This window comes from Camelus ferus, chromosome 14 (assembly GCF_009834535.1).
Source record: "Camelus ferus isolate YT-003-E chromosome 14, BCGSAC_Cfer_1.0, whole genome shotgun sequence".
Lineage (NCBI taxonomy): Eukaryota > Metazoa > Chordata > Mammalia > Artiodactyla > Camelidae > Camelus > Camelus ferus.
This window is the reverse complement of record NC_045709.1, coordinates 33,112,928-33,135,744: the sequence shown is the minus strand read 5'-3', so window position 1 is coordinate 33,135,744 and position 22,817 is coordinate 33,112,928. Positions and strand designations below refer to the sequence as shown.

The following is a 22,817-nucleotide window of genomic DNA, read 5'->3' as shown; positions in this document are numbered from 1 at the left end:
AACCTCTGTGACTCACATGTCTCACTCTCGTAACAAGAAATGCAGGAGATTTTACAAAACCATTACATTTTACATACAGGATATAACCAAAGACTTACAAGATATATAAATATGTCCATTACTCCACCAAAGTCCCTGATGACAGCAGTTGGAGTGAAAAATAAGCCATCTGCCATAATCTTCAGATTAAGCTCAATGCTCATGAATATCACAAACACATACTCGGCAATCTGAAACAGGCAAGAGGCAATTTGGTCACAACGAGTGGAAAAATTGCAGGTCGGTGTCTCTCCGCTGAGCTGCGAGCTGAGATTCGGCAGCAGTACCTGCAAAGTCGGTGCGTGCATGACTCTTCGAAAGGGCGATTCGAACATCATGGAAATGCAGGAGCAGATGGTCACGATGATCATGACCCAGTCTAGGTACGTCACCAGTCCCAGCAAATCACTGCCAAAGACCAAACAAAACTGAGAACCACAAATGCTCTAGGAAAGGCTGCTCAGAGTCAGAGACGATGCTTCTGTGGGTCTCTAAATGTGACTGGAAGTTTTTAAATGAATCCCCAATCGTCTGTTTCATAGCACGATACAACAAGAAAACAAAGGGAATTTTTATATTTTTATGCAGCATAAAATAGTACCTGGAAACTTCAAATGGGCATGGAAAACAGGGTTTGCAATGCTTACTACAGTTGATGGTACTTTGTATTTTTCACAGCTCCCGTGACAGGGTCTGTTTTAGATCTGTGAGAGAGAACAAAAATACAAATTCTGTGACACAGCACACATGTCATAACTTAGCAGCATTATGTAGAAACATCTCATCTGCCTACAATTTCTTTTACATCCTTTACAAACTGTCCATTATCATCACATATGTTAACTGTATGTGACTCCGGAAGGCAGAGGACATTCAATGACAGAAAAATCAGAAGAGTTCGCAGGTGATGCTTATGAAAGTAAAGTTTACATTTTTAAAAATGATCTGATTTTAGAATATGATTCCATTCAACAATTTCTGACAAGGATATGACAAAATTAAAGTTTACTTCTATTTAGAAACATTCAAAGTCTTAGCCTTAGTAGTTCAAGGATGTTTCTCCTAATTCTTTAATTAAATATCCATACATTAAATAGCGTTCTTCACTCTGCATGTAACTCTGATCTTGCAGAGTAATGTATATAGAATTTCTTGGGGGTGAGGATTTGTAAATGTTACTTCCAGGAAGCCAGGGGCCAGTCTTAGGTGAAACTCCTCATGACCTCTGTGTTCCCAACTGGTTCAATCCCCAGTACCTCCAGTTAAATAAATAAATAAATAAACCTAATTACCCCCCCCAAATCTCTCTAATTTAAGTCACTCTTTAAAGCCACTGTCTCCAGGTGGGGTCACATCCTGAGGTGCTGGGGTAGGGCTTCACATGGGAATTTCTTTGGATGAAGAAGACACATTCAGCCCGTAACAGTCAGGAACGATCACATACTACTAATGACGGCGTCAGGGAAGGTCCCACCACGTAATGGGGAGTTTCCTGGATATTTACTTAAAGTTATGCAACAAAAACTGCATTTCATCCGTTGGTTGCCTGCCCCACTTGGCTGGTGTTGTCCCAAATGCAGCGTCCCCTGGGCTCACCACCCGGACAGCCTCTCACACGTTTCCTCCACGTGGGAGGGTTAGAGACAACGGCCAGTGGATTTTCTTTTCCTAACAGTTGGTAATGGAAGCACCAGTCAATTTTATTTCTACTTGACGTTATTTTAGAATAAGCCAATGAAGGTATTTTGAAGACAAGGAAACTACAAGTCTACAAGAAGGTGGGGACAGTGACCTTCCCACGTCATTCTGTCTCCCCTTGGTTCAGCGACGGCGTTAACAACCCTGTTAGAAATGTCTTGGGTGCCTGTGAAACTGAACAGAGACAGCTGCGCGGTGCTTCGTCAACGTGAGTTTTATATAAATGCTAACCACTCGCAACCTTGGTTTGTTTTCCACCCAGTCGGCCGCTCAGCCAAGAGAAGCAGCGTGATTAATTAGCCCACAGTTTATTTGGTGACCCCATTAGGATTACACGATCCTTCTTCCTCTCATGACAACTGCTCCTGCTGTTCGCACAACTTGGGCCAAGCGCCCGGTGGAAAGGGAGCAAGCGCACTTACGCGTTGAAGCGAGCCCGGACCACCACCCGGCAGAAGTTCCTGAACCTGTGCTCCCGGCCCACGATGAACAGGGGCTTGTCGAAGTACGGGTGGTTCTCCCGCAGCTCCTCTTCCTGCACCTTCCTGGAGGGGCACATTCGCGGGAGAGTCAGCCCAGGGCAGGTCCGCCTTTCCAAAGCCAGAGCCCCGGCAGCCGGCCCTCCGGGTACCTTTTCATTTCTGCTTGCTCCTTTTTCTCCTGGATCATCTTGATTTCACTGTCTTCTCTTTGTGCATTTCTGTACCTCACAGTATTGGAATGCTAGGAACAAAATAAAAGGGGGCACATCAACGTGGAAGATTTTTCTGAAGCCCCCCTCAAAGATGACCGTTTAAAAAATAGAAATAAATATCTTTATATATATATATTTAAATTGAAGTTTAGTTGATTTGCAATATTGTGTTAGTTACTGGTGTACAGCATAGTGATTCAGGTATGCATATACATATATATATTCTTTTTCATACTTTTTCGTTATAGGTTATTACAAGATATTGAATGTAGTTCCCTGTGCTAAACAGTAGGCCCTTGCAGTTTATTTAATATATATATATTAGTTTGCTAATCCCAAACTCCTAATTTATCCCTCCCCTCCTCTTTCCCCTTTGGTAACCGTAAGTTTGTTTTCTGTCTGTGAGTCTCTTCTTTACACATGTTTCAATGGTCACAGTCATCTTAGCCAGGGTATTTTTTTCCTCAATAGGGTATTTTTTTCAATAAAAACACTGATTGAGAATGTACAATGTGCCAGGCACTGCTGTGGTGCTGTGGTCATGACAAATGGGGAAAAAATGACAAATCCTTGCTCTTGGGATGCTAATGCTCTTGTTGGGGGACAGATGAAAATTAAATCAAAATAAATAAGAATGTTAGGTGACATTAGACCCTCTGGTTAAGAACAAAGGGACGAAAGAGCATGAGAAGGTCGGGCAGGCCTTGACAAGGAGCTGTGGATGCAGTCCCCGGCCCCTGCAGGCATGGGCGCTTGCAGGGAGGGGCGGGTCTGTGTGGGCGCACACAGAGCAGCCGGGAGGCGGTGCGGGTGGAGGACAGGAAACAGAGCAGGGAAAGCTGAGGCCAGCCGGGTGGAGAGGGCGGGTCAGGTAGGATCCTGACTCTGGCTTTCACTCCAGAGGAGATGGAGAACCATTGTTCAAATAACTTGATCGATTTTACAGGAAAGCATTCCTTGGGTTTAATGATCTGTATCTTCTATCATTGGGAATAAGTGAAAAAGATGAAACTCTGTGTTTTAAATTGCTTCCATTCTGGAGGACAAGAGACTAGGAGAGGTGCCTTATGAAATTAGCAGAACACTGTGATCTTTTGCCCTGGAGAAGATGGGGCATGGATTTTTGTTATCTGTCTCTGTAGAAAATACAAGACAAAGACTCTGAAGGAGAAATAAGCCTCTGGAATGGAGACTATTCAAATAGGGCCTTTTGTTGCATATTTTTAAGCACACGTTTTCAAAGCCACGTTCCAATTTGACTCTTAGTAGACCACACATTATGATTGCACCCTGTTGAAGGAGAATGCTAGTGTTGACTCTGAAGTTTTACTTAGAAATTGCCTTCATGCACTATGCCTGACCCACCCAGTCATAAGTACACAGGCTGTGCTGGATCCCGTCTCAGTTCCATGTTGACAATACGGTAGATCACGTCAGACAGAGCTCTGGCTTAAAAACCACAGGCACTAACAGGTGTTTGTGCCGGTGAGAACCATGCACGCTGGGTAACGGTGGCACCAGGTGTCATCACCACCTTCTTCCAACCTCAGGATCTGGCCCGTCATAAACACTTGATAAATATTTATTGAGTCGCTTAATAAATAAATGAATGACCTAGAGTCGAAAAGCAAAGAAATTCCTGGGGATTCTGATGCAGTCTTTGATAGAAAAATTCTTTTAAAAATAAAATTTTATCTTCTAGTACGTTAACCCTGAAATGATACACACTGGATCTAGATCCTAGAATACTTGGAAATTAGAAAATGTTTAAAGTTACTGATGTGAATCATTCCCATAAAACACTTTAAATGTCTTTAGTTTCAGTCAAACGCAACTGATAGTTCATTTTTGTGTTACTATCTAAACAAAGATACGTGCTTTGTAGGATGTCTGGATTTTTCTATAGTTAATGGTCCACTTTTCTGTACCTGGCCATTTAGTTTGCTTCCTGAGTTTCCTGATTCCTTCGGGTCTGAAGTCTTGAGATGTGACAGAACTCAGGAGCCAGAATTGTCTAAGCAGTCATTTAAATACATTTACATAATCATGCTTCCCAAAGCCAAAGCATTGCTTAGAACTTACATCTTGAGTCAGAGTTTCAAGAGACTTCCCCCTGCTGATCCTCTGACTGTTTGATCCGTGTCTCAGTGACCTAAAACAATGGCAAGCAACTGATCAATACAGCTCAAGACCAAATTTTGACTTTTAAGCAATGACCATTATGAAAACAAAATAAAATAACTTTTAATAGCATCACAAATACATAATATTTCTTTTTATAGCAAAAGCTTTAGCCCTGTCTTTGATCCTACCTAACAAAACTCAGAATTTTTCCTTCTGATCTTAAAAGTGAGCCTTTGGCTATCACAAGGAAAAGGTTTTCAAAAGGTTTTTTTTTTTTTTTGTCATTAGAAGTCTTATTTTTTCAAAAAATTAAAACTTTTTTTCTAATTGAAGTATAGTTGATATATAATATTATATTAGTTTCAGGTGTACAACATAGTAATTCAGTATTTTTACAGATTATACTCCATTTAAAATTATTACAATATAATGACTATATTTCCTTGTGCTGTACAATAAGTACATCCTTGTAGCTTATTTATTTTATACACAGTAGTTTGTGTCTCTTAATCCCCTACCCCTATCCTGCCCCTCCCCACTTCCCTCTCTCTCCTGGTAACCACTAGTTTGTTCTTTATATCTGTAAGTCTGTTTCTGTTTTGTTATATATGTTCATTTGTTTTCTTTTGAAAGATTTTTTTTTTTTTTGATTCTTTGAATCTGATTGTGAGTTTCATTATTGTAGCCATCAGCAACTAGAACTCAGCTCTTCTCAGTGCCTGTCTGCTGACTAGGGCTGTGCACGGCGGACGCTTCCTGTACAAGCCCTTTCCTTGGTTCCTCTGCAGCCTTGTCTCCCGGTGTATTTACCTGCGCTCCTGGCGGATGTGATGCTGCACACTGAGAATTGACCTTTCCTTTGCTGGCTGCCCCTCAAATGACCCGCTCAGCATGCGCTGTCGGGTGCAAGCTCTAGGGAAAAAAAAAGGAGCCCCAGATAAATGCCTGATTTGTACACTTGGGATGAATAATGCATAACTGCTCATTACTCTTCTTATTTTTAAGGAAACACCAATGATAAGACAAAATAGAGCAAATGACACATTTGTGTCACTTGGGTCATTAAAGGTAAATGAGCTTTTGGCTCTGTGTCAAAAACACTTTAAAAACAGAACTGTCTGCTACGAAAAGGCGCTGGAAAAATAAATACAAAACACTCGCCCCCCCAGCCCCCCCTCCACATGTCCACATTCCATTCCCCACCCCCAGCCAGGAGAGCCTCTGTCAGGATTCTGTAGGTGGCAGGGCCAGCCTAACCACAGGTAACTGTGATGTTGGTTTTCAATTTAGATGGGGAGGTTTCTAATAAAAGCCCTTAGGGAAGGATTTGTCCACCCAGGCTCTCAGGCTGATGGAATATATATTCCAAGGAGATTTTGCAGAATGCTAGGAAAATAGGAAAGCATAAAGTTAGAGGCAAAACTTAATGGAAAAGTAATTAAAACTGGAATTAATACCTACAGAAATGTCAGCCCAAAGCCTGTGGCTTACAGGTAACCAGCTGCCACTTTCTTCACAAAACTCTGAAGACTTTTTAAAACATGTTCTCTTTAAACTGGGCTTGTGTTAATTTCAGATTTGCTTATGAGTGAAGGCAACTGGGTGACTCGACACCTGCAGTGTGAATGATTCGGAGAGAAAAACCGCATCTCATCTCTGGAAAGCTCTCTCCAACTGGAAATGACAGGAATTCCCTCGATGTCACAGTCAAGTGGAAAGAAAATAATTCAGGGGTTAAGAGACCTGTGTTCCAGAGGCGGCACTGTCACGAACGAGTTGAGTGATCTTGGGGCTCAGTTTCATCATCAATAAAGTGAGGAAAAGGCCTTGATCTTGAAGAAAACTCATATTTAAAATACAAAGATTTTACAATATGCAAATCTTATGACACCGTATGTGTTCAACGCCGGAACCCATGACCTTCTGTCACTGCTTTCCATGACACTTCCTATTTATGGTTCCTAATGTGCACTTTGAGATTGGCTTTGAGCTCTAAGATTACCGTCTGTCTCAGACTTAAGATCTTCGAGAAAAAGATCTATGTCCGTTTAGTATACAGCAGCTCTTCTGATACTATATATATAATTATTCAAGTACTTAAAAATGCTTTTGATGTCAATGAAGGTAATGATGATGATCTACGAGAAATCATACACTTTCAACAAACATAAATGCACTACAGGAAATAATGTCCCCAAATCACTCTTCTTAATTTAATAAGCAGCATGGATCGTTCTGAGATAAAATCCAAGTCAAAACTTTTTTGAGCAACAAGGATTTATGACAGTGATATCCAGAGATTGTGTTTATTTCCGGGACTGGAATGGCGTTGAATAGGAAAATGAGATTGTAAGTGAGGCTGAGTGGACAAAGATATAGGATGACTTCATATTGTGTATATTAAGAATTAGTTTTTGGACAAAGGCTTGAAAATCATAAAAGCATTCTGAAAAAAACTGTTTGGAGAATGGTGTTATTCAGGAATAGATGTACAGATCCCTGTCATTTGTATAAACAGTCAAGAATTAACCTTCAACCCCTTCCTCAGTGAGAGGCCTCTGCCAGAGCCTTCTTCTCTGACCCTCCTCCTCCTGCCCTGGGACTACAAGGTACCCTCCTGATCTGAGCGAAGGGAAATCAGGCAACTGGAGCCCTCTTGCCTTGTTAATAGACCCTTTGGCTTTTGAACTAGGAAACTCTAGAGGTAAATGCTAGGGTTTCTTAGCTGAAAACTCAGGACCATATTCATCTAGCAAATTGGGTGAAGGCAATTTTTGTTGGAGGGAGACACGAAAGACGGTTCTTTTGAAGGCTCCTAAAGGTTTACTTCCCCTCCTTCTAAGCACAGTGGTGAGATCGTACTAAAATTAAAAAGCAAACATTTCTCCTCAGCAAGGTATCCATTATAGTTAATAACTAGCTATTTGTCTATAATTTTCCGTTCTCCAACATAAAAACAGGTAATGATACAGAAAAAAACAGCTTTTCTACAGATACATAAATCCATCTAAGAGAAAACATATGAGAAAAATCTAATTATATTATACAAGGAGACTAGTTGCCAAAAATGAGTTCCCTATGGATGAAGGAAGAAGCTCAGATGGAAGGATGTGGATCCGGGGTGGGAGGGGGGATGCTGGGAGCAAGGGCATGGGAAAGAAGCTGCATTAATAATACTCCCGCCCTGAGGATCCCTGGACCTTGACGCAGGTACAGCGAGAATGCCACTGCATAAATAAAACAGCCTCGTACATAAGCCTTCATCACATTCTGTGACAAATGTAAAGTATTTTGCTATTTTAGAAAATAATACGCTTGGTAGAAAATTCGCTTCACTCTGGCACAATCAGAGTCTACTAAGAGGTCACATATTCGCTAATAGTTTTGCCAGGGTTCACACGCGAGTTTGGCAAAAGTTTGCTTTACCCTTTTTAAAAGGAAGTGCAATTTTATTACATACAAGCATCTATTGTAACCCAAGCTATGAGCTACCAAATCGTGTTTGACATGCGTAATATAACTGCCAACTTTGGTATAAATGGGTTCTGATAAGTAACATCAAGTGAGGAGTGAGTACGGCACCTACGCGAGAGCACTGGGAGACTGCAGTCCGTCTGCTGCTCCGTGCGCCCACAGCATGTCATCACACAAGCTGGTTTAATGCTTACAGGACTTCGTCCTCATTAGCTGCATTCCTGATTAGACTGCACGCTTTTCAGGGACCATTTTATCACTCAAACCCAGTCCCCACTCAGAAGCGCAGTTCCCAGCACGAACGGGCTGACGGATGGATGGAAGGAGAATGTGAAAGGGAAGGTGGGGGGAGGAGAGCAGAGGAAGGTGAGGGAAGTGGGGGACGGGACCTATAGCCCACCAGCCTCAGGTTCAGACTAGCCAGCCTGACGAGGTGTGCGGTTTCCCACCCAGCAGCAGAGAAACAGAAAGTTCTGCCTTTATCTGGAGTCCTAATGGAGACAATGACTTGAGAAAACACAAGGTTTAGAGCCACGCATCTTTGCCCTCAGCTTTTTCTAGCTGTGGGACCTCAGGCAAGTGAAGGGCGTTCTCTGAGCCTCTGTGCCCCGTGTGTAAACGTCAGAATAGTCACACCTCTGCTACTAGGCTCGAGGGGAGCTGGAAGGGCCACACAGGATTATGAATGTACAAGTGCTTTGGAATCATCGACACTGGATTTAAATTTTAGCTGCTATCACTGTCTTTCCTTTCTTTTTTTTTTTATTGAAGCATAGTTGATTTACAATGTTGTGTTAGTTTCTGGTGCACAGCGCAGTGATTCAGTTACATACACACACACACACACATATTCTTTACCATTATAGGTTATTACAAGATAGTGAATACAGGTCTCTAGGCTATACAGTAGGACCTCGTTGCTTGTCTTTTCTTTCTTGTCCTGGGTCGTGGTTGATGTTAAAACATTCAATAGAGGGTGGAGGACAGAACAGCAGTTTGACAGAGGCTCCTGCTCGAAGGCGAGTCTTCTCTGTTCTGACTCTGATCAAGAGGGACGTATACTCTGGACTAGTGCCACAGCCTCTGAACCGGTCTCCATAAAGAGATTTTATTATTACCCCAAGCAAAGTGATTTCTGAAGTGAACGACCGTGATGTCACTGTGGCAGGTGTCTCTCAAATGGCCCCCAATGATCCCTGCGTCCGGGTTTCCATGCCCTTGAGTGGCCCCTTGAGTGTGGGCAGGACTTAGTGACTTGCTTTTAAGAAGTACAAGGTAAAAGGGCTGGAATCGGGTACCAGACACCGGGCGCGTCATCCTCCTCAGTCTCTCATTGTCTTGCTCTCTTACTCGCCTGGACAGAGAAGGCTGCCGTGTTGTGCGATGCTCTCTGGACAGTGAGGAAGCCCTCCTGCTGACAGCTCGCGAGGGGCTGACACATTCATCAAACAGTACTAAATCTTGTTCCTAACCATGAGAGCGAGCCAGGAAGGGGATTCTTTCATTCACGTTAAAATGCAGCAGCTGTGTGAGAGACTTGGAGCAAGCAGCCCGGCCAAGCTATGCCCAGACTCCTGACTGAAGCTCTGAGGTAATCCATGCATGGCTGAAGTCACTACGTTTTGGAGTAACTTGTAACAGCATTAGGTAACTAAGACAGTCATCATCACTGTCTTACAATCTTCAACATCCTACTACTCTTCAGAGAAAGACAAAAGCTCAGCTTGACTTGCAAAGTCCTGTAGGATCTGCCTCCAACCTCCTCTCTCCCACTCTCCTCTTTTACCGTCAGGGACCCCACTTTCCATGTCCTATCCTTGGTCCTGCAGCTTCTCACACATGCCACGCCCCAAAGAGCTCCAAGAGACTGTGGTTGCTCACTGATTACTTCACCTTGGACACAGAAGTCACCCAATAAGCATTTGTTAAATGAATGAACCTTGAAATTCTGCAAAGATCAAATATCTTAACTTCTCTTTTGATCGCTTCATGCTCACGGAGCAACGGAAAATAATCACAAACCAAACAGCATGTGTTTTTAAAGGGGAAGTTAATCTCAGTTCGATCTCACGTTGGAAGACTACGCCACTCAACAAATGGGCAACACACTTAGAACAGACGAGACTCTGAGATGGTAACAAAAACCAGACGTCACTTCTTGTGAGTAGAAAATTTATAAATCTTTATCTATATTCTATGCAAAAGCTATTAGAAACTTGTAAGCCAGCATGGAACTGAGCTGAATTCAATTTCTTAAACGGGAGATCTGATCTGTCACTGGGAACATTGTTTCTGGGAACCATTTCTTACAGGAATCTACTGCCAAGCTGAAACACTTTAGGAATTTGAGACTTCTAATATTTGACCAGTAAGAAATGAGATGCACACACTGTTAAAGTCACTCAGAAATACATCTAATCAGAAGCAAAAGCACCTGAATGTTCAATTCAGTTGAATTTTGCCACTTTAAACTTTTCATTAGGGTTTGGATGCCTTTCGGTGTCGCAGAAGGATAGAAGAAATAGGTTTCCAGGAAGAAGATGTTCACTGATTTGCTGCCTAGAGAAAAAGCAAAGCTAAGGTATCGAAGACACACAAGGGCATCTTCAGAGATGGTCTTGCTTGTCTCAGGAGACAGACCCCGGGAGTCGCAGCAGGAAGGTCTTCACTATCTTCTCTTTATCTCTTCATAATGGTCCCAGAAGGCCGGTTTCTTAGAAACTCCATCTAGTGGCTTGAAATAAAAAGCTTGGTCAGCCTGCTTGGCTTCTGGAACTAAGAGGGACAAGGCTTCAAGTGTCTGGTGAAAAATAATGAAGTCTTTTGTCTTGTCTGAGTGAGGAAATTCTCCATTATGCAGGCATATGTAATCCCTTTATTCCTGCTCCCTGGAGGAGAATTACAGTCAGGCATTTTCCTTTTCCCAGTTGGGGTTAATGTTATGCCCTCTCTACCTTTGAAAGTAAAACAAGACTAGGACCCCTGATGATGATTCAAATGTGGGAATATTCTTCAGCAAACACACATTCCCAGTTGCGAAAATATTACCCCTGGTTTCTTGCCAAGCCTTTGAAAAAAAATATGAAAGATTGACTCCTTTTTTTCCCTCTTCTCTGCATTGCCTTTGTGCTGTGGAATTTCAATTGCCCCTTATATGACAGCCATATACATATATATTATATATATATATATAATCTTTTATGGTGGTCGAGGGGCAAGAACCATGTCTTAACGAAATTGTCTCTATTTTTCTTGACATTTCTCCATCTAAAATATTTTAAAATTGGCCCAAAGATTATGGTTATAAGAGAGATCCTGGAGCTTTATTAGCCTTTAAACACCGCTAGTTGTTTATAGAAACGGTAGCAGGGGGTCCTCGGTTTCTTTCTTCTCTGTCTCCATGTCTTCTTTCTTAATGTTCCAGAACAAGGGTGTGGGAAAAGCCTGTATGTTCTGTAATGGAAGAGAGAGGCCGGTGAGTCGTCAAATTATTTTCATTCATTACAGAAAAGCTCGATTACACGATACCATCTGGCATTAGACATAATTACCACCTAAAGGAACGGTGATGTAACTTTGCAGAACATTACATTTGAGGGATTTTCCTCAAATCTTGAGCTTTACCTCGTAAAGTATTATCAGATGTTGGTTAATGTGATGTAATCACATCAACAGAGAATAGGAAGAGAGTCCTTCAGTGGTAATTATGTAAAACTCTGGCTGTAGAACTAACTGGGTGAGAGGGCACATGATGAGTATTTCCCGGAAGCGGCTCTTACCTGCCTCCACCGTGAGCTCTTCTGAAGTGGAGACGCTAAAGGGTGAGGCCCTCGCAAGGTTCCTCTTGCTGCGATGAGGAAAAGGCTGCATTTTTACCGTAGTGAGCACCCTGCTCCCTTTGAGTCAGCCCAGTCCTGAGGGCAGCTCTTCCAACAGTGGATTCGTTCATTCCGATCTTGTGTTTTTGATGAAAATGTTTTCATATGTAGACATGTAAACACACTGGGGACCAGAACCTCTTGGAGACTGAGAAACGAAAGGAGCCTTAACATCTTCTCATATGTAGGTACCACAAGTCAAAAAGAAAATGAACTCGTGGGAAATCTGTGCTGTTAGTGTATCTATTAAAATTCAGCAAATAAAATGTCTGAAACCCCACACTGATCACTGGTGTGCAAATTTAGTAACCTCGCTATGGACTCAGAAAAAATTGTCAATAACACTGCAAAGGCTGAACTTTTTATTATAACAAAAGCAAAATTTTCCAAATGTAGCATAAACCGTATGAACCAAATTTTCTAGAGATGTGTATTTTCCTGTGTTACTTATGACTTTACCCTCCAATGATGAAGCAGTAAAAGAAAAACCCTGTCAAAATACCTTCCTGCGTCTGTTAGGCAAAATGTAATGGTAGCTCTCGTGATCCACAGCACTATTACAATCGCCTTATGGGCTGATCTAAAAATAATCTACAAATCAGACACTATCTCAGTGAAATATGTTTGATTGCCACAAATCAGGTACTACCCAGGAAAACATCTTCAGCATGTATTATTTTACTACGTAATGTGATGGGTGTTAAAAGGCCTCCCGTGTGGTGATCATTTCATAATATACACAAATTCCCTGGAATCATTATGCTGGACATCTGAAACTAGAATATTTTATATGTCAATTATATCTCAATAAATTTTTTAAAGTTTAAGGAAAAGAAGTTGGTTGTTAAAAGCAAAAAAATATTATTTTGTTTCAACTGAGTTCCATTTTGACTCTTTTATGTTTTATTCCAATGCATATACCCTCAGATCTTACTGTCTTAGTTTATTGTTCTCTGAATATACTTAATTTCCATCTATTTACTTAGTCTCTGTATCTCCAAATGGTCTTTCAACCAGTCTACAAGAGTTGGTAAATTCTAAGAAAAATCTTAATAAGGAAAAGCATTAGGCAGCCTTAACAGAATCACAGATACTTATTTATAATAATACTTAATATTTAAATTAAACATTGAATTACTATTTAATGATTTAACAATATATTCATATTCATAATCAACATATTAATATCTATTAAGATTTACACATATTAATAAACATATTAATAAATCAAGTAGTCATAATTTAATAGTTAATTAATAATGGGCATATTAATGCCCAATACTCTGTTTTCTTAAAACTTCAGGTTATTCTCACATAAAAATGTGTCACTGTGTCAGGAGGCTGGTCCAGTCTCAGCCCCGGATGGGACGCGTCCCTCCTTCCTCTGGTCCGCAGTGGCTCCGGGCCCACTCCCTCCCTCCGGAGGCGGGAGTGCGTCTCACTGAGCGTGGGTGAGTCTGGCCCCGGGGTCGGGGACGAGCCCGGCGCTCAGGCCCTCTCGCTGATGCTGTGCGTGCCCTACTAGCCGTGCTCAGAATGTGGAGTGGCCGGCCACCAACATGACCTTATCCAAAGTCACTGAATTGCTGGGCTGGCGCACAAAACAACAATTTGACAGGGAGTACTTGCCCCGTGGGAGAAAGCAGAGAGGTTAAGAGGCCAAGGCTCCCCTCATTTTGAATATTCCTGTGGAAAGTTCTTGACTCTTGAGCTTGAGGTTTTTGTCCTATTTTTCAAAAAAGAAACTATTAAATCATAGAGGTTTCGCCACCGCAAATGTTAAGTGATATGTTTCAAACTGGGAGGGGAGGGGATGATTTTAAAGGCTGAAATAAAACCTGAAAATAAAAGACTGGCTGGCGTCAGAGGGCTGGCAGCTCCGGTCTAGACACGAAAGGATGGAGGAGGAATGACGAGGCTCTTTTCCCCAGATTCCCCGGTCATACAGCTAACAGAGTGCACACAGAACAGGTGGCCCTCTGGAGGGCATCACTGGGATTTATTCTGAATTCCTTCCTCTAGAAAACCCCATCATCTCCCCAGTCTCTTCAATATCAGGCTCATGGTCTCTTCCAGGGGAATACGACCCAGATGCTCACGTCCCAGAGGAGAGCCTGGAGGGCAGTTCATCCATCCTGAACCCTGGAGAGGGATCTGGGAAAGCAGGGCCCTTGAAAAGGCCAGAGGACCGAGAGAAATACTCTCCTTAAGCCCCTGAAGGACCACTGGCAGCTAAGCCCTCATTCACCCCAGAGTTACAGACGCCATCGTGATGTGCACACAGAAGGCCCCAGGCAGGAATCACAACTCGTGCAGAAGGCGATGCGACACTTGTCTCAGCCACCTGGTCACTGTCCTGCTGGCGGTGCCTATGACGGCAGGTGCCGGTTCTGTTCCAGCTGCTCCTCACGCCCTGGTCGCCAGCCCCTCTTACCCAATCACCTTGATTTAGCTGCAACTCACAATCATTCTTCCACCTGCCAAGCCAATCGGTTTTAATTTCACCGACACCTGGGACTGCCCCTCGCCTCTCCCTTTGCTGGATGTTCCTGAGAGATGCTGGTCTCTACCTGTTTGACTAGGCTTCCTGCCAAAGCCTATGCAGGCTTCCTACTTCTGGGCTAGGACTGTTATTTCCTGGCACATCTGAGCAGAATGGAGAACAAGACAGCTCAGTTCAGGCATCACAAAGATCTTACTTCTCCATGCCCAGGACTTCCCTCAGCCACAGGGGATGCCAACCTCAGCTGATGCATCTGTATTGTTAGTTCGGGGCTATAACCGCCGATAAATATCCAGCAAATGATTTAAACATATGATCTCATGATACCCTGAAGATGTCAGCCAGCCTAGCACAAGCTTAACTGAGTATAAAGCTGCGGCAGACAGACTGCTTCCATCTGGGTGAGTGAGAACTCTGAACTCAACGTGTAAAAAGAGTACACTGATGTATCAAAAGCATTTTATGCCCCTCAGATCTAGTCTCAGCTGGGCAACAATGGAGATCCTGCACCGAGCCCGTGAGGACCTGCTTTGAAAGGGGACTGTCAATTGCTTGCCTCTCAGGGGCAAGTGTGCGTCTCTCCTAGGCTTATTACCGATAATGGAAAACCACCAACAGAGTGCTTTACAGGTACTAACTCGTTTAACCCGCTACTGTCAGACAGTGTCTGTTCATTCATAGACCCCATTTAACAGATGAGAAAACCAGGCTGCAGAGACATTAAGCAACACGCCCGAAGTCAAACATCTGTGAAGTGGTGGAGCCAGGATTCTAACCCAGGTCAGCTGCTGAGCTGAGGAGCACTGACATACGTTGCTCATAGCCCTACCTGGCAGTCGGAGAAACTGAGTCTTCTCAAAGACTCACCGCTACTCAGGGGACCTGAAGCCCAAGTGTGGCTGGCTGCAAATCCTGTCCTCTTTCCATTTCTACTACACAGACATGGCATATTCTATGCGACTGTGTGGACCCGGACAGGAATGAGGTCTCCTCTGTAGGTCAGTGTCAAGAAGGTCACACGATTTCAGACCAGAAATGAGTCTGCCTGACTTGATTGATCCATCAGGGCCTAGGGTTTGACTTGCAACCAATATTCAGTCGGAGATCTTCCAAGAAGATACTTCTATCACCGGAAGATTGCTATCGGCTGGTTCCCCTGTACATGGGAAGTTTCATGGAGGATGTGGAGAGAAAAGGAAACACTGAGAGAGTTAAAGTCCTAGAGATTTCAACTTCAAAGACCAAGGATACCAGTAGCTCATACGGGACCTTTGCAGAAACTAGAAAAAGATGTCCCTTCATCTTGAAGGGTGTTGGGCCATGCCAGGCAGCACTGCTTGGCAAGGATGGTGTGCCTTAGATGTACAGTGGGGCTGGATTTCAGCTTCCAATTGCCACCTTGACCTGGCAACTCTGCAGCGTGCAAAACCTGTATGTGGACCCTGAGAAGCAGCCCAAAGTGTAGGAAAAACAAGGGATTTAGCGTTTGTCAGTACAGGGGATGAGGACGGGGATCCTCTGATTTAAAAGCATGGAGTGGTAGTTAGTACATGGAGTTCGCAGTCACACAGACCAGGACTGGATTCCTGGCTCCCTGACTCACTTGACAGGGTGACCTCAGGCTGGTCCCCTAACCGTCTTGAGCTTTAGTTTCTTCATTTCTAAAACAGAGCTCATAAGACTTATGTTTCAGGGTTGCGGTGAGGACGTAATGGGAGAGAGGATGCCAAGGAGCACGGTGTGCAGCACACAGTCACCCTGCCATAACTGGCAGCACTTAGCTACACAGTTGTGAGGGACACTAAATCCGGCTACCTGTTTGGGAAGTCATGTTGTAGTTGACACTGATGATTGATGTGACGCCCCAGATCTTTTCTGTGGTATGTAATCTCGGGGTAAAAATGACTTACTCTAAGACTCAGTTTTGTCGTCTAGATAACATGGGGGTAATAACAGTATTTCTGCCAGGTGTGTTGTGCAGATTAAGTGAGATAATACACACAAAAGCTTAGAACCATACATGGATCTTGATAAATGTTAATCATTCATTCTTTTCCATGTGATTTCATGGCAAAACAAAATTTATGCTGTGAAACACCAATACTGGGACTGTAGTTTGCTTAATTTTATGGTATATTTTAGAGAAATGATTCTAATTGTCAAAGTGAAAACATTCACTTTCAAATGAAATGTAAATGAACTTTAAAGTGAAAAATGAGTTTAATTGTTAAAGTGAAAAGATTTTTCACTCAATACGGGAACGATGACTGTGTTACGTACGATCCTTCTCATCACAATTGTCTTCAGAAAACCAGAGATAATACTGAAGGTCCCTACATCTAACTAGTGTCATTAATGTTTTCTAGGGGAAAATACTGTGAGCTCCTTAGGGGAATAACCTATGTGTCCAGTATCTAGGGAGCTGCCTGGCATCTAGAAGATGCTGCAGGATTATTTCTTGAATGAGTAAACGAATGTCTTAGGAGCATTTTCTTTCAGGAAGAATAACCAGCTAATGTTATTTAAAAACCTCTATCTTAATAAATGTGTAGTGATATTATTTATACTGAAGTGGTCTGTAAGTTGTGAATATTTGTAGTCAATAAAAATAATTGTCTTTAAATTGTGAGAAAAAACGAACCTCACTGTCATTAAAGATATTTAATTTTTAAATAGTAAGTAGCATTCAACTAAAGGCTATTCCCTAGACTTTAAAAATGATTAATACAAGTGTGTGGCAAGGAAAATTATGTCACAGATCCAAATATCAGAATGCAAATGTCATCCTAGACTGAGCATTCAAAAAGGTTATAAAGATTCCATTCTAGCTAATGAGATACTGATGGCAAATCACAAAAGAACGGAACTTTCCAAAATAATGTAAAATGTTAATTATTTTATTCTGACATTTCTCTATGCATTCAGCCTAGCAGGAATGATAATGCATTTTTGCTCAATTTCAGGGCTCTGAATTAGAGACATCTCAGCAGAGGTAGCGATGCTTTCGAACGAACACTGCTATTTGTTTTGATTTCATTTGATGTGGTGTAAAGGCCACTGCCTTTTGAAGGAAGCTTTCTTTAGTGGAGCTGAACGGTACAGACGAAGTCCAAACAAGACTGAATTTAACAGTAACCTTGGATTTTATAATTTAAGGCCCTAACCAGTAAGTAATTTCATTGCTAGCCTTGGGAACTTTCCAAAAATCCATTCACCTGAACTACAGACTAATGAACCAGCCCCTCTCTCTAGAACACAGGTCACTCAACTGGACAAACCAGTCACCTCGGATTAACTGGTACTCATCAGGACTCAGGCCAAGACCCTGTCCAGCTAGGTCCATCTATCCTAAACAGTTTTCAAAATGCTGTTTCTAAAAATTACTTGTATGGTTAAAAATCCAAAAGGCATAGAACAGAATTGATTTCTGGAGTGAAGATGGCAGCAGAAAGTCACCATTTTATTCTCCCTCTTCTCAGAACCATCCCAAAGCAAGAAGGTAAGTGAAAAACAGAAGTGGGAACTCCATCTGAAAAGCTGGTGACTGAAATGTTGAGCCAGAGAGGGTGGAAAGGGCACTGAAAGCAGTAGGCGGATGAGGGTGTGTCACCTGTTCCTGGTCTCCCACCCTCTGTCCTGCCGTCCCCCAAACAGTAATGGTTACCTGTGGATAGCAGGTACTTGTTACTTGCATATCCTGAACAGTCCTAAACTCTTTTTTTTTTTTAAATTGAGGTGTAATTGACATACAAAATTATATTAGTTTCAGGTGTACAACATAATGATTTAATATTTTTATGTATTGCAAAATGATCTAAACCCTTACATCAAGAATTCTGTCCAACCTCAACCAGATCTCCCCACTAAAAACACTGAACCTCAAATCCAGAATCTTAATAAATATCCATCCCTGACCTGTCCCTTCTGAGACATAATTTGGAATGAATTGCTGAATGAATGACCAGAGAGAAAGGCTAGACCTACGGGGGGGCGAGGATGGGATCGGAGGGATCACAAGGACACTGGCAGGGGCTGGAGACTTCCCTTCCTCCCTAAGCTGTGTAGGGCAGTTTGAAACACTGGCCTTGAGGCGACTGTAAATGATTTTCTTTTCTTTTTTTCTTTTTTAATTGAAGTTTAGTCAATTTACAACGTTGTGCTAGTTTCTGGTCTACCACATAGGGATTCAGTTATATATATATATATATATATATATATATATATATATATATTCTTTTTCATTATAGGTTATTACAAGATACTGAACGTAGTTCCTTGTGCAGCACTGTTTACAATAGCCAAGACATAGAAGCAACCCAAATGTCCATTGAGAGATGACTGGATAAAGAAGATGTGGTATATATATGATGGAATACTACTCAGCCATAAAAAAGAAAGAAAGAATGCCATTTGCAGCAACATGGATGGACCTAGAGATTATCATACAAAGTGAAGTAAGTCTTTTTCTTTTTAATTTCTCTTTTCTTCTCTCTTTTTTTTTTTCTTTTAGTTGTTGTTGTTCCTCCTTGGAAAACAATATGGAAAACTGCCCAAGGACCCATGGACATAGACCCAATGTATTCTTGACTTTCTAGAGTGTGGGTTACATCATACTTAAGATATTATATTATTATTATTACTACCAGTATTATTATTATTGCTACCATTATTGTTATTAGTGAAAAAAGATTAAGTACACCCAAAGGAACTATATTTGACATCTTGCACTTGTCCTTAATTCTTTTCTTTTTTTTTAATCGAAGTATAGTCAGTTTGCAATGTTGTGTTAATTTCTGGTGTACAGTATAAGATTTCAGTCCTACATACACACACATATATTTGTTTTCAGATTCTTTTTCATTATAGGCTATACAAGATATTGAATTTAGTTCCATGTGCTATTTAGTTCCCAGTAAATCCTTGTTGTTTATGTATTTTATATACAGTAGTTAGTATCTGCAAATCTCAAACTCCCAGTTTACCCCTTCTCACCCTCCTTCCCCTCTGGTAACCATAGGTTTGTTCTGTATGTCTGCGAGTCTGTTTCTAAGGATGAGGATCCCACTGAGGGTGGTTTCTGGTTCCCAGGAGAGCACCGGCACCCTTGCAGGGCTGGTCCAGCACCCAGCACATGATCTGTTTTGGGTGAGGAGGGCAGAATCTTCAAGACCCAAGGAACCGACTCTGCCATGAACTTGTCTAGTATAATTCCAGCTTGATAAAGACCCTGAAGTACCATGTAGTGTTCTAGGTCGGCCTCGTGGTAATGCCAGGACTGAGCCGGTTGGAAGCAAACTGAAGTTGGGACACAGGTGGCTATAAATTTGCTTAGAAGTTTCCTTTCTCTATTTCAACGAGACTTTTTAGGTTCATCTCATCACATTCCGTGGTGATAATAGACAAGCCCCAGAAATACCTATTCTCATCTCATAAAAGGCCCCCCGAACACATACTCGACTCTATGCTTCAATCATCAGCCAACATAAAAAACAGCTACAATAGCGTTCCGTCTCGCTGAATTAGAATTGGTTTCGGCATACAAATTTCAGGTAGTGTTATAAAGTCAACATAGTTTCTCAAATCATATTTATTAACCTTATTTCCTCGTTACGTTATCCAAGTTATAGTGCTACAGATCCTGGCGAAAATGCTTGAATGACTATTCCTGGTGTGGAAGGCAGAGCAGAAGAGAATCGAACTCCTCCCCAGGAGTGCAAGTCTGGGGAGGGCTTCCGACTGTGAATTTATCTATGCACCTTGTCAGCCATTCCTCCTCCAGCTCCCAACATCCAGGTGTATTTCTTACACATGTCTATGTAACACACGCACCAATAAATTATATTCGAAATGCTTATGCATTTTTGTAATGATCATTTTACTTTGTATTATAATGTAGTCTTATAAAATACCCTTCAGTAAGTCGCTTTATTTTCCTTTCTGGTACTTCATTTCAAGGCAGATTTTAGAAAGCAGCATTAAAATCATACATTTTTATAAGCATTCTAAAATGGATACACCTTTGACTCTCACAGATTTTAAATAAATTTATTTTTAATAAGTTAGTAAATCGTAATTATTTTAAAAAGCTTTCCCTTTGACCATTTTCCCCTTAGATTGTGATTTGCCCTTTGGGCATCACAACAGACACAAAACTTGTAAGAATTAAAGTCATTTCCATCTTTTCTGTAAATGTTTACACTTACAGTTTATGTTGAAGTGCATGAAAGAGGAAAAATTGGCTGACTGAGCTAATAAAATATTCCTTCTTCAGGAAAGACCTTAATGATGGTTTGAGATTGTTTGTCAGTTCATAGTTACCCAAAACTAATTTCCTTCAGAAAGTATATATTGATACTCAGAAAATTAGTTCATTATTAAAAAAATCAGCTCTTTCTTTGCATAATATAATCCTACTTGCTTTTAAGTATATATTGATGTTAAATGGTGATACCTTAAGATTTTAGTGACTGCGGTCTCCTTTTCTAGAAGGTTCCTGGCTCTGATGCTGAAGACCGACTTGCGAAGCTGTAAAATTATGAGCATGACTTTAGTTTCAGAATGTAAAGAGGTAATACACTGACAAGCCATTACATACACGAAACAGCTAACACTATTAAAATATTAAACACGAATTTTTTCACCAGATCATCATCACACAATTGATGCTCTCATTTAATTTTAATTTCTATTTTTACTCTTCTTTGGGCAGAACTGCAGACACGCTTGGGCGGCCACATGTCACAGCTTCGGGGGCGATGCACTGTCTATGCTCATTGGTCATAACATCTCCGTACATCCAAATAGGCTTTCCTGTTCCAAAGTATTTAACGTTGAAATGACTATTGGACCCCTACTGTCACTGCTGAGTAAAATGTCCTCTAACCCACAGAACATCTGAGTCAGGTTCTGCGCCTGTGACTCAATACTAATCCGAATGATGAGTTTAGGAGTTGTTCTGCCTACAGACACAGAGACAAAGGAGATGAACTTCCAAGATTTCTTTCTTGTTGGTGATGAAATTATTCCAGGCACAAGGATTAAGGAAAAAAAAAAACAACCCTGGAGGCTGACTCCAAACCAGAATACATACTCCCCAAACTCAGCTCTGTCCTGCTTGATCATTGCAGAAGTGAGGCTGGTGACAGAGGGAGGGGAGCTGAGGGGACAGGGAAGGGCAGGGAAAGATGAGGAAGGCACAGTGTCTTGGGAAGACGCAGTCACTAGGAAGTGCAGACCACAGACAATACTTGGACAACGACCTGCTCATTTTGAGCAACAGATTAAACTAGGTTTACTCAGGATGATTTTAGTGACCACTAGAGACAAAGGGTAACTGGGAATCTGAGTTCTTGCTTCCCAGGATCGAAAAGCTTAGTTATGAAGGCAAGGCTATAATGTGAGATTATCAGTAAAAAGCAGGAAATCATAGCTAGTAAAGTGCTGGGTGGCATGTACTGTAGAAAAGATGAGGGGGATACAGGACTTCGGGCGGGGGAGAAATAGGTGTGCCTGAAACAGTTAGCAAAGATGTCACTGAAGAGGCGGAAGTTGTACTGGGCATTGAAGGATGGTTAAGCTTTCTGTAAGCAAAGGAACCAGTGGGTGAAGGACTGATGTTAGAAATGTGTGCACAGGGCAAGATAATTTGGTGCAAACTATGAGTGCTGAGCTAGGCAGTCCTTCAAGCAAGGCAAGTGGCAGAAACACAATAAACAGACTGCGTTTCACATTAGAGGGAGGAACAAACAAGCAGGAGACAGAAGAACTATGAATTCAGTGAACACAGACCGTCCAGTTTCTCATGAACAAGAGTCAGGTAACTTGGGGGACAAAGTCACCGAGCTCCAATCTGCAAACAGACCTGTAAACAAATGCTGTAATGTCAACCCATACGTCCATATGGCCAGAGCTGGGGAACAGCTGGTCATCACACCCTGGTCTGCTCAGCCTCCACTGACAACCTAGATAATGTCATAACCAGCAACGTGACTTCCCATCTCACAGCAGATCTGTAATGAAGGGAAGGGTCGTTGAACACATTGGCAATTTCCCTCCCACAAGGAACAGTGGTGCACTCAATTTTTCTTAATAATGAAAAACTGAGTTGGTTTTATTATTCACTAGAACTCTTGGGAGAATAAATTAGTGTGTAGAAAAGGAAACAAGAGTGGAAATCATTATTTTTGGGGGAAACTACATTTTCAGAGTAGTGCACAAAAGGCTGTTTACTGTGATGTATCATGAAACCTTCCCCCATCTTCTCCCTTCTGCTGAAGAGTGGCTTTTGGTGTTGACTGAATCCCAGCACACCTCCTAAGGAACAGTTTTGAGTCACTCTGGGACAGAAGACTCAGTTGAAAGGCCTCGAAATGACAGTGCTTCTGCTCTTCTGACACCTGCGGGTGCT

The 22,817-nt window shown here is 41.9% G+C and overlaps 1 protein-coding gene across 3 annotated transcripts in view; it reads right to left on the bottom strand.

Moving 5' to 3' along the window:
* NALCN (sodium leak channel, non-selective) overlaps positions 1-22,817 on the bottom strand; it is a 265,894-nt gene that overhangs the window by 38,998 nt on the left and 204,079 nt on the right. For all 3 annotated transcript variants that reach the window (XR_004325878.1, XM_032496708.1, XM_032496709.1), the window contains exons 18-25: positions 20,862-20,935; positions 5,366-5,467; positions 4,514-4,583; positions 2,369-2,460; positions 2,160-2,282; positions 687-743; positions 327-447; positions 99-230 (exon numbers count right to left, since the gene is read on the bottom strand). Coding sequence is in view for 2 of the 3 variants with exons in the window: in XM_032496708.1 (XP_032352599.1) it covers positions 99-230; positions 327-447; positions 687-743; positions 2,160-2,282; positions 2,369-2,460; positions 4,514-4,583; positions 5,366-5,467; positions 20,862-20,935 (771 nt within the window). In the remaining variant the exon portion in view is untranslated. The remainder of the gene's footprint in view (positions 1-98; positions 231-326; positions 448-686; positions 744-2,159; positions 2,283-2,368; positions 2,461-4,513; positions 4,584-5,365; positions 5,468-20,861; positions 20,936-22,817) is intronic.